Below are 13,054 nucleotides of genomic sequence, written 5' to 3' on the forward strand. Positions count from 1 at the left end.
CTGGATGCGGGCGATAAGAGCAGCGGTCAGAGCTGATGTGGCCATCTTCCAGCGTGGCGGGCTCGGGGAAAAGCTGCTCCGTTGTCCCCTCCTGGAGCAGCTTCCGTGGTGTGTCTCCTCTCTGCTCCTCCCGGGACACTAGGCGTCCAATAGGATCGCCAGACGTTTTGGCCAATCTGGAAATGGGTTTTTATACCTGCTTCCCGATTGTCCGGGGAGGAGGATCAGTGCTGCAACAGCAAATATTGATTCGCTGTTGCAACACAGCTGGGTGGGCTCCGGACGCATCCTCTGCGACCCAAGCCCACCCTTTTCTAAAGCCCATTAGAGTCTCTGGCCCGGATTCTCGTACGAGTTACGCCGGCGTATCTCCAGATACGCCGTCGTAACTCTGAGTCTGAGCCGTCGTATCTATGCGCCTGATTCTTAGAATTAGTTACGTATAGATTCGCATTAGATCCGACCGGCGTAAGTCTCTTACACCGTCAGATCTTATCTGCATATTTACGCTGGCCGCTAGGGGCGTGTACGCTGATTTACGCCTAGAAATATGTAAATCAGCTAGATACGCCAATTCACGAACGTACGCCCGGCCGACGCAGTACAGATACACCGTTTACGTTAGGCTTTTCCCGGCGCAAAGTTACCCCTGCTATATGAGGCTTACATGAGGCGTACCAATGTTAAGTATGGACGTCGTTCCCGCGGCGAATTTTGAAAATGTTACGTAGTTTGCGTAAGTCGTTCGCGAATAGGGCTGAGCGTCATTTACGTTCACGTCGAAAGCATTGGCTTCTTGCGGGTTAATTTGGAGCATGCGCACTGGGATACTTTCACGCACGGCGCATGCGCCGTTCGTAAAAAGCGTCATTTACGTGGGGTCACATAAAATTAACATAACACACGCCCACATCTACCACATTTGAATTAGGTGGGCTTACGCCGGCCTATTTACGCTACGCCGCCGCAACTTTGGTTTGAGAATACGGCACTTGCCTGTCAAAGTTGCGGAGGCATAACGTAAATAGGATACGTTACGCCCGCACAAAGATACGCGGTTGTACGTGAATCCGGGCCTCTGGCTCTAGTTAGGCGCTTAAAAAATAAATAACCTGCCCACTGTAATTCATGTGCCCGCTGCCCTGAAAAGGGGCGCAAAAGTGTTTGGGTTTGGCTTGAAGAAAAGGTGACAACCTTATCCTTGACACCTGCATGGTCTCCTTCCTTGCAGATATGTCTTCTCATTAGACTGTTATAGAGAGTCCTCTAGAGACAGGATGACACAGAAGTGTTGTAGGCATGTTTCAGCACTTTAGTGTCACATTTCCTCTAGGGATTCTACTTCACAAATATATAGAGAACTCTCTTCTGTCACTAATAGAGTCATGGAGAGCAGTAATGACTAGATGGAGGATTGTGTCACGTTTCATTCCATCAAAGACTGGTTAAAAAAAAGGGAGAGCAGTCTTTTTATCAGCCAGATATTTCTGAGAGTATTCTAAAATCTGATGCAGCTGAATTTTGTCAATATTGTTTTTCATTAAATTATACCATAATTATTTGGCTTAAGGCCAACCAAAACTGATAAGGCTGAACCACATACGGACTTCTTTCTCCTGGCTAAAGAAGTACATGGAGGCCTTGGGTTTCGCTCTTCCTTTGTGGTAATGAAATGCCGCGTACACATGGTCGGAATTTCCGACTACAAATGTTTGATGTGAGCTTGTTGTCGGAAAATCCGACATTTGATGTCGTAATTTCCGACAACGTGCGTGACCGCGTTCTTGACGTTCGGAATTTCCGACAACATTTGTGTGACTGTGTGTATGCGACACAAGTTTGAGCCAACATTCCGTCGGAAAAAAATCCACGGTTTTGTTGTTGGAATGTCTGATCGTGTGTACGCGGCAAAAGACTCATTTAGAATCAGATTACATGAGTACACTAAAAATAGGGGTGGGAATCCTTGAGGGAAAACCCCTCCCACTGGGATCCTGGAGATTTGGTAGCAGTTTGTGTGCTTCAACATGCTGGCTATTGAATTATCAGTTTTGAGTGAACTTCAAGCCCCAAAAGCCTTGTGTACATTCTTACCCTGTCCGTGCAAAATTGGCCCAATATTTCATCATTCTCCGGCTCAGATCTGCCTCTTGCTTGGTATAGTTCAATTTGGGGTCTAAGGGAAGTCCAAAGACAAACTCTATCTCATAGCCATGTGGAACTCCCATCCACTGTGGCCAAGCGAGATTGGAGGCTCTGTGATCAAAGTAATAGGCATAGACTCTGTTTCCAAATTCAGACACTTTCCCTGCAAAATGAGTAACGGGGCAGATGACGTTGTGGTCTCCCACCAACTGGTCCATGGCATCTCTGTTTTTTACTGGAGCATGTTCATCTGTCCAGTCAGTGTACTGCATCACCACTGCTTCCATGGCAATGTCGTTGGCATGTGGAACACTCATCCTCACCCCACCAAGGAACTCCTCCCGCGTAATCAAGCTATCATTGTTCTTGCTAAAGCCAGGTGCACCGTACAATAGAAAGTAGGATCCCTCATTCTGGTTAACACCCACTATCAAGGGGCATGGTTTGAACCGGCCCATGTTCAACAAATTTTCAGGGGCATCTGGGAAAAAGTCTCCATCAGACACTGGTACGAAGGCAAAGCGGAAGACACATGGTGATGGAAGAACAGAGAATTCATGGTCAATGAGCTTCTGTGGTGGCTTTGTTCTTAGGCAATTTAACAATTCGGAGTCATTTCCTTGCCTACATTCCAAAAGCTTTCCCAAAAGTTCAGCCCGACGTCGACCCTCTTGGGGTGTAACAGTAGCCCATGGTGTGTTAGGTGAACCACTCTGCAATATGGCCTTGGAAAAGAGATGGTGGCTACCAGGAGAAAGGACATGCATGCCGACTGAAGCACCTCCAGCACTTTCACCAAAGATGGTGACAGTCCTGGGATCGCCTCCGAAGAACACAATGTTATCTTGGACCCACTCTAGTGCCAGACGCTGGTCAAACAAGCCCGCATTCCCTGGGGCATCAGCACTTCCGGGTGTCAGGGTTAGGAAGCCAAAAGCTCCTACACGGTAATTCATGGAGACCACTATGACGTTTTCTGCATGGCAAAGATAACGTCCATCGTAGACATCCAAAGAAGAGGATCCGCTATAAAAGCCACCTCCATAGATCCAAACCATTACTGTAGCATTTGAAGGACGAGGGTGAGGAACCCAAATGTTTAGGTACAAGCAATCCTCGCTCATTGGCTTGTTTGGGTTCCACATCTCCATCCCAGAGAACCCGGGATATAGGGTATCAAAGTACTGGTAGCAAGCATTGGGGTAGACTGTTGCATCCCACACCTCACTCCATGGCTTCTTTGGCTCTGTGCGTCGAAATCTTAACTTATCCACTGGAGGCTCAGCAAACGGGATCCCTAGAAAGGCTGTGACATGACTGTTGAGGACGCTTATCCTGGTACCTCGCACCTTTCCAGAGCGGGTGGTGACCAGGAGCTCAGTGTCACTCTGACCAAGTGCCCGAGACAGGAGGAGAGAGAGGGTGCAGAGGGTAAATGGGGTCAGAGACAAGAAGTGCATGATTGGTCCTCACTGAATTTACCTAAGGGACAAAAAGGAGAAAAAAAACAACAACATTACATCAGGGCACAAAAGAGTCAGTTTGCAAAGTAACAAGATACACACAGTTCAACAAACTAAAAGACATTCATGTCGGGAGAAAAACAAAAAATGGAACAGTTCTGAGAATGGAATGAAAGGAAACGTGATAAGAGGAAGAATTATGTGTAAGTTAAACACAGATAAGAGAGAGAAAGCTAGTAGAGAGAAGCATGGTGATGCAGGGTAGTAGTAAATTGGGAAAGACTAAACTACCTAACTGACAACCAAATAATTTTTTTAAAAACAACTTTTAAATAAATATGCACTCTTATTCCGCGTACACACGGTCGGAATTTCCGACAACAAACGTTGGGTGTGAGCTTGTTGTCGGAAAACCCGACCATGTGTAGGCTCTATCAGACATTTGCTGTCGGAATTTCCAACAACAAATGTTTGAGAGCTGGTTCTCAATTTTTCCGACAACAAAAGTTCTTGGCGGAAATTTCCCGATCGTCTGTAGCCAATTCCGATGCACAAAAATCCTACGCATGATCGGAATCGATATGACGCATGCTCAGAATCATTGAACTTCATTTTTCTCGGCATGTCGTAGTGTTGTACATCACCGCGTTCTTGACGTTCGGAATTTCTGACAACATTTGTGTGACCATGTGTATGCAACACAAGTTTGAGCCAACATCCGTCGAAAAAAAAAAAAAACCCCACGGTTTTGTTGTTGGAATGTCCGATCGTCTGTATGCAGCATAAGGCTGGCAGGGGAAAAATTAATGATTCTCTTTGGAGATGGTTTCCATCGTCACTCAAAATCGCCTAAAGCCAAATGTCTGAAGCTCAGACAAGTTCTGGAGCTTTTTTTTGTTGCTAAAATCGGCAGATTTGGGCATTTTTTGGCACGTTTTTATTTCCATAAGAATGAACGGTAAAGCGCCATTGTGCGTTTTGTCATGCATTTTTGCACGATTTACTGCTCAAATGAAAAATGTAAGAAATAAAATAGTAATATACAAATAATTTTTTTTTAAAATAAATACACAAATAACTAAAAACATCATAAATATGTAAAATAAATAATTTGTATTATTACATTAATAAAAAAATAACCTTAAAAAAATATTAAATACATTGGCCCAGATTCAGAAAGCAGTTACGACGGCGTATCTCCAGATACGCCGTCGTAACTCTGAGTGCGGGCCGTCGCATCTCGCCGTCTGATTCATAGAATCAGATACGCCTCAATGTTGCCTAGATACGAGCGGCGTAAGTCTCCTACGCCATCGTATCTTAGGGTGCAATATTTACGCTGACCGATAGGGGTGCTTCCCTAGACTTCCGCGTCGAATATGCAAATTAGGTAGATACGCCGATTCAGAAACGTACGTCCGCCCGGCGCATTTTTTTACGTTGTTTGCTTAAGGCTTTTTCCGGCGTAAAGTTACCCTTCATAAAGCAGGGGTAAGTCATGTTAAGTATGGATGTCGGAAACGACCGAACAGTCGTATTTTACGTCGTTTACGTAAGTCGTTCGCGAATACGGCTGTACGTAAGTTACGTTCACGTCGAAAGCATTGACAGTTTGCGGCGTAATTTGGAGCACGCGCACTTGGAAACGTTCACGGACGGCGCATGCGCCATTCGTAAAAAACGTCAGATACGTGGGGTCACAATTCATTTCAATAAAACACACCCACATCATCCACATTTGAATTAGGCGGGCTTACGCCGAAACACATACGCTACGCCGCCGTAACTTAGGGCGCAAGTTCTTTATGAATACGGAACTTGTGCCCTAAGTTACGGCGGCGTAACGTATCTGAGATACGTTACGCCCACGGATAGATACACAATTGTATCTGAATCCGGGCCATTATTATTAATAATAATAACAAACACCCAAACTCGAACAAAAAAAACCCATGAATAATAATCATAATAATTTATTTTGTGTAATGCCTCGTACACACGATCCAACTTTATGGGCATAATTGTCTGACGGACATGGTGTCGGATAATCCGACCGTGTGTATGCTCCATCAGACAATGGTTGGCTGAATTAACAACAACAAAAGTTGGCTGTTCATGCTCACCAATTGTTGGGCAATAAATATGTTACGTCGGTTTATCTGATCTTGTGTACACAAGTCCATTGAACTAAAATTCAAACACGCATGCTCGGAACCAATGTTAAACATCAGACAATAATAGCAGAAGTTGCCCAAAGGGTGGCGGTAAAGAGCTGAAAAACCACGTGGTTTGGTGAATGTTGGCTGAAAATGTTGTGCCGTGTGTATGCATACCAAGTTCAAGGCCAACACCCATTGGACCAAAATCCACAGAAAAGTCAGATGGAAGTCCGATCGTGTGTACGAGGCTTTAGGATGTTTAGTTATTTTTTTTTTTAATTTTAAGGTGTAAGGGTTAAAGTTAAGGGTTAATTATGTATTCATAGTTACTGTATATTCTCGAGTATAAGCCGACCCGAAAATAAGCCGAGTCACCTAATTTTACCACAAAAAAATGGGAAAACGTATTGACTCGAGAATAAACCTAGGGTGTCCATCTGCATAACTCACTTTGCCTCACTGTGTCCATGTGCATGCCTCACTGTGCCTCACTGTGTTAATGCCTCCCTGTGCCCATGCCTCGCTGTCACTGTGCTCATGCCTCACTGTGCCCAATCTCCCTACCTGATCTCCGGTGCTGTGTGACTAGACCAGGAATGGGCAAACTACGGCCCGGCGGACCTTTAAATCCGGCCCGCCAGCGCCGGCCCTGGGTACAGGGCGGAAAACTGCCGAGTTTTTTTTTTCCACCGCCGCCGTATGTTTGTGTATGATCTATCACAGCCGTCACTAAATGGCGGTCCAAGTCCGGCCCGAGTGACACTTCTGCCCAGACCGCCAGTATATTTACAAATTGCAGCGCTGGTTTGCTGGGATGGCGGGTTTCCCCAGCAACCAGTGACGCTGCCAGTATGTGCCCGCCCCCTGCTCCTCACCGCAGGGGCGCCGTAATTTCACGCAAAGCACTGCGGGAAATTTCCTAACGGAGCATGCGCAGAACGTTCGGCGCGGGAACGCGCCTAATTTAAATGGTACACGCCCCATTTGAATTAGGCGGGCTTGCGGCGGACGGCTTTACGCTACGCCGCCGCAAGTTTACAGGCAAGTGCTTTGTAAATCAAGCACTTATGCAGAAAACTAGCGGCGGCGTAACGTAAAGGGGATACGTTACACCGCCGTAATTATTCGTGAATCTGGTCCTTAGTTTTCATTTATTGAATTAATTTTTTACTTATGATTTTTATTTTTTGTATTTATTTATTATTATTCTTATAATAATAAATAAAATAAAAATAAATAAAATAATAAATAACCCTAATCCCAATTTCTAGCCCTAACGAAAAAACATTATAACAAATGAATAATAATAAAAAACAAAATAAAAGCAAATGGAAAAGCTAAAAAAGCTAAAATACCTAGCAACAAATGATGCAACAGATAATAGTTTTCTCTATTGACTATAAAAAAAAAGCCAAAGCCCAAAAACGCTGCATACAAATGCACAAGTCATGCATAAACGCTACGCTCAGATGTGAATTCATCCTAAGGGGAATCCTAAATGGGAACACACAAAGCACTAATAACCTGACAGAGAGTCTAAAACATTTCTCACTCTATCCAAAAATGTCTGTAGATCCACCTTAGAACCACAATTTTATAACACATAGCAACAAAGTTCCATTGCTATTCTAAAGGGCACATTCACATCTATTGACAACACTTGTCTATAATGCACAACCTAATGCCATAGGTCCCAACCTTCAGCCCTAGGGCCACAGGCACCCCTTTGGTACTTGGACCAAAAAGTCTATTTGGAGTGGGAGCATTGATTTGCACAGACATACCATATCGAAAATAAGCCCAGGTTTTATATTCATTTTGGCAACAAAAGACACAGTAGGGCTTATTTTCGGGGTAGGTCTTACATGTAATGTGATGTCTTCTCTCCCCCTCTCCCTCCCTGCCTGTCAGGAATCCTCAGTGTGAACTGAGTTAAAATGCTTGTAAAATCCTATAATTTACTCTATTACAGTAGTATATAATGTACAATGTGTGTGTTTCTGTAATATAATTGTGCCAAATACCTTTGTTATATCGCCGCTTTGCGCTTCTCTGACCCGCCAGAGCTCTCTTCCCCGCAATTATATTACAGAAACGCACACATTGTACATTATATACCATATTTTCCGGCGTATAAGACGACTTTTTGGATGCAAAAAAATGCATCCAAAGTAGGGGGTCGTCTTATACGCCGGTGACAGTCTCCGTACTGCAAACGTCCCTGATTTGAAAGCCGCGCCTTCTTCTCAGCGTGTCCTGTGATAGGTGGAACACAAATCTTCCCAGCAGCGCCTCTGTTCTGTGTTCCTCCTATCACAGATGCCTTCTCATCCTCGGACGAGAGGACGTCCGTGATAGGCGGAACACAGAACAGAGGCGCTGCTGGGAAAATTTGTGTTCTGCCTATCACAGGACACGCTGAGAAGAAGGCGCGGCTTTCAAATCATGGACGCTCGCAGCACGGAGACTGTCACCGGCCTGGAAACAAATCAGCAAAACGTGAGTGATGGCACTGTTGGCACAGTGGGGGAAAGTGATGGCACAGTGGGGGCAAGTGATGGCACAGTGGGGGCAAGTGATGGCACAGTGGGGGCAAGTGATGGTACAGTGGGGGCAAGTGATGGCACAGTGTAGGCAAGTGATGGCACAGTGTAGGCAAGTGATGGCACAGTGGGGGCAAGTGATGGCACAGTGGGGGCAAGTGATGGCACAGTGGGGGCATGTAATGTAATGGCACAGAGAGGCATGTAATGTAATGGCACAGTGAGATTTGAAAAAAGCCTGTTTCTATCAGCGGTTCTGGCTACCCCTCAGCTTCCAGAAAGACTTGTAGGAAGGGGGTAGTCTTATATGGCGAGTATATCCCAAAACCAATATTTTTCCTGGAAAATTAGGGGGTCGTCTTATCCGCCCAGTCGTCTTATACGCCGGAAAATACGGTAATACTGTAATAGAGTGGATTGTAGGATTTTACAAGCATTTTAAACTAGGTCTTATTTTTGGGGTAGGGCTTATATTGCAGCCCTCCTGGAAAATAATGCTAGGTCTTATTTTCGGGGTAGGGCTTATATTGCAGCCCTCCTGGAAAATAATGCTAGGTCTTATTTTCGGGGTAGGTCTTATTTTTGGGTAAACACGGTAATAGCAGTGATCTCTATAAGGCCTTGTTGCACCCAGGGGGAATTCGAGGACCATGCACCTGCACAGATCTCACATTGGAAGCAGCCACCGCTTCCCAATAGACAACAATTTGACTGCCAGCACAGGTATGCAAGCAAGCTTTAAATCTAAAGGAAATTGAATAGGAAAATTGTATAAATGTATGGCCAGCTTAATGATGTTTGAAAGCAAGTCAAAATCTTGTTTGATTTTAACATCAGATTTTGTAACGTATGGAGCTTCTTCGAACATCACATTCTTGGTTAGAATTTCAATCATGAAAATATTCCCAGCCTCTTTCCTTTCTTTTCATCACTACAGAAAAGAAAGAAATAAAAAAAAAAAAAAAAGAAAGAAAGAAGAAAGAAGGAAGAAGATTGCCGACTAACAACCAGAAAATTGAACAAACTTCTCAAAATCAAATCCCCCCCCCCCCCAACTAAATTTTACTTGTGGTGTATGGCCAGTGTTCTCTCAGAAATAGTTGTGCAGGAGCACCTTCATTTTTATTTTTTTAAGCAATCCAACATGGTAAAAACAGCAGGAACACCTTATATATATTTGTTTAGGTAATCAAACTCTGTGCAAACAGATATAACAGCAATCTTATTCTATTAACCACTTGCCGACTGCGTAACGCACATATACGTTGGCAGAATGGCTTGTGTGGGCAAAGCAACGTACCTGGACGTTCCTTTGAAAATCCCCCCATGCGGGTGCGCGCGGACTCGATGTCTGCTGGAGTCCCGCGATCGTGTCACGGAGCGGCAGAACGGGGAGATGCCTTTGTAAACAAGGCATTTCCCTGTTCTGCCTAGTGACAGGACAATGATCTACTGCTCCCTGTCATCGGGAGCATTGATCACTGTCGTGTCACTGATAGCCCATCCCCCACACCGTTAGAATCACTCCCTAGGACACACTTAACCCCTTCCTCGCCCCCTACTGGTTAACCCCCTTCACTGCCAGTGTTATTTACACAGTAATCAATGCATATTTATAGCACTGTTCGCTGTATAAATGACAATGATCCCAAAATAGTGTCAAAAGTGTCCGATGTGTCCGCCATAATGTCGCAGTCACGATAAAAATTGCAGATCGCCGCCGTTACTAATAAGAAAAACTTTTTATAATAAAAATGCCAGGCTATCCCCTATTTTGTAGACACTATGGGCCAGATCCACGAAGCAGTTACGCTGACGTATCTATTGATACGCAGCGTAACTTCTAGGTTGCTCCAGCGTATCTTTGTTTTGTATCCACAAAACAAGATACGCCTGAAGCTGGGTTAGATCCGACTGGCGTACGTCTTAGTACGCCGTCGTATCTAAGGTGCATATTTACGCTGGCCGCTAGGTGGCGCTTCCGTCGATTTCCGCATCGAGTATGCAAATTAGCTAGATACGCCAATCCACAAACGTACGTCCGGCCAGCGAATTTTTTTACGTTGTTTCCGTAAGGCTTTTTTCGGCGTAACGTTACCCCTGCTATATGAGGCGTAGCCAATGTTAAGTATGGACGTCGGGCCAGCATCGAATTTTCCGTTGTGTACGTCGTTTGCGTAAAACGTTTGCGAATAGGGCTTTGCGTAGAATGACGTTCACGTCGAAAGCATTGGCTTGTTGTGGGTTAATTTGGAGCATGCGCACTGGGATACCCCCACGGACGGCGCATGCGCTGTTCAGAAAAAACGTAATTTACGTCGGGTCAAGTAAAATTAACATAAAACACGCCCACATCTTTATAATTTGAATTCCGCACCCTTACGCCGGCAGATTTACGCTACGCCGCCGTAACTTTAGAGGCAAGTGCTTTGTGAATACAGCACTTGCCTCTCAAAGTTGCGGCGGTGTAGCGTTACTACGATACGCCACACCGGACTAAAATTACGATGCGCTACGTGGATCTGGCCCTATAACTTTTGTGCAAACCAATCAATATACGCTTATTGCACTTTTTTTTAACCAAAAATATGTAGAAGAATACATATCGGCCTAAACTAAGGATTACATATTTTTAGGGATATTTATTATAGCAAAAAGTAAAAAAATATTGCTTTTTTTTTCAAAATTGACGCTCTTTTTTTTGTTTATAGCGCAAAAAAATAAAAACCGCAGAGGTGATCAAATACCACCAAAAGAAAGCTCTATTTGTGGGAAAAAAAGGACGCCAATTTTGTTTGGGAGTCACGTCGCACAACCATGCAATTGTCAGTTAAAGTGACGCAGTGCCGAATCACAAAAAGTACTCTGGTCAGGAAGGGAGTAAATTCTTCCGGGGGTGATGTGGTTAAAAAAAATATAAAAAAATTGCAACCCTGAGAAAAAAAAAAAGAAAAAAAACAAGTAACCGTCGTGACCAATGCCACTACTTTTCCTAGGAATTGAGCCGTAGATCTAAAATGAAAAGGCTGGCAGCGAATGTAATGCCGCGTACACGCGATCATTTTTTCGGGTTCTAAAAAATTAAGTTTTTTTTTTAATGTTAATAAAAACAATCGTGTGTGGGCTTCAGAGCATTTTTCGGGTTCTAAAAAATGGGCAAAAAAAATTCGAACGGGCTCTATTTTTTGACGACGTTTTTAACGTTGTCGTTTTTCGGGTTGTAAAAAAATGGCCTTTAACGACGTTAAAAATCTGTGCATGCTCAGAAGCATGTTATGAGACGGGAGCGCTCATTAGGGGAAAACTACCGTTCGTAATGGAGTAAGCACATTCATCACGCTGTAACAGACAGAAAAGCGCGAATCGTCTTTTACCAACACAAAATCAGCTAAAGCAGCCCCAAGGGTGGCGTCATCCGCATGGAACTTCCCCTTTATAGTGCCGTTGTACGTGTTGTACGTCACCGCGCTTTGCTAGAGCATTTTTTTTTCACGATCGTCTGTAGGCAAGGCCGTTTTAATGATCAAGTTGAAAAAAACGTCGCTTTTTCTAGAGCCTGAAAAACGTAATTTTTTAGAACCCGAAAAATGATCGTGTGTACGCGGCATTATGCCGCGTACACACGATCATTTTTCGGCATGAAAGAAAACATTGTTTTTCAGCATGTCCAAAAAACAAAGTTTTTCCAACTTCATCATTAAAAACGATGTTGCCCACACACCATCGTTTTTCAAAAATGATGAACAAAGCGCGGTGACGTACAACACGTACAACGGCACTCTAAAGAGGAAGTTCTAATCGCCTTTGGGCTGCTTCAGCAGATTCCTTGTTAGTAAAAGACGATTCGCGCTTTTCTGTCTGTTACAGCGTGATGAATGTGCTTACTCCATTACGAATGGTAGTTTTACCAGAACGAGCGCTCCCGTCTCATAACTTGCTTTTGAGCATGCGCGGGTTTAAAATGTCGTTTTAGCCCACACACCATCATTTTTTACAACCCGAAAAACGCAATTTTTTAAAACGACGTTAAAAAATGCAGCATGTTCGAATTTTTTTGTTGTAGTTTTTCAGAAATTGAAAAACAATGTGCAGCCCCCACACAGTGATTTTAACCCCTTAACGCCCGCCGCACGACTATTTACGTCCGCAAAATGGCACGGACAGGCAGATGGGCGTATATATACGTCCTTGCCTTCTAGCGGGTGGGGGGTCCGATCGGGACCCCCTGCGCTGCGTGCGGCGGGCGGATTCCCTCGGGGAGCGATCCCGGACGACGGCGCGGCTATTCGTTTATAGCCACTCCGTCGCGATCGCTCCCCGGAGCTGAAGAACGGGGAGAGCCGTATGTAAACACGGCTTCCCCGTGCTTCACTGTGGCGGCTGCATCGATCGAGTGATCCTTTTTATAAGGGAGACTCGATCGATGACGTCACTCCTACAGCCACACCCCCCTACAGTTGTAAACACACACTAGGTGAACCCTAACTCCTACAGCGCCCCCTGTGGTTAACTCCCAAACTGCAACTGTCATTTTCACAATAAACAATGCAATTTAAATGCATTTTTTGCTGTGAAAATGACAATGGTCCCAAAAATGTGTCAAAATTGTCCGAAGTGTCCGCCATAATGTCGCAGTCACGAAAAAAATCGCTTATTGCCGCCAATAGTGGTAAAAAAAAAAAAATGTATAAAAATGCAATAAAACTATCCCCTATTTTGTAAACGCTATAAATTTTGCGCAAAC

General features: G+C 44.4%; 1 protein-coding gene across 6 annotated transcripts in view; it reads right to left on the minus strand.

The window, feature by feature from the left end:
• Positions 1-13,054, minus strand: part of ACHE (acetylcholinesterase (Cartwright blood group)) — a 194,260-nt gene that overhangs the window by 39,362 nt on the left and 141,844 nt on the right. For all 6 annotated transcript variants that reach the window (XM_040346677.1, XM_040346674.1, XM_040346675.1 and 3 more), the window contains exon 2: positions 2,095-3,627. In XM_040346677.1, coding sequence (XP_040202611.1) covers positions 2,095-3,605 — 1,511 coding nt within the window. In that variant the 5' untranslated portion in view covers positions 3,606-3,627. The remainder of the gene's footprint in view (positions 1-2,094; positions 3,628-13,054) is intronic.

This window comes from Rana temporaria, chromosome 3 (genome assembly GCF_905171775.1).
Source record: "Rana temporaria chromosome 3, aRanTem1.1, whole genome shotgun sequence".
Taxonomy (NCBI): domain Eukaryota; kingdom Metazoa; phylum Chordata; class Amphibia; order Anura; family Ranidae; genus Rana; species Rana temporaria.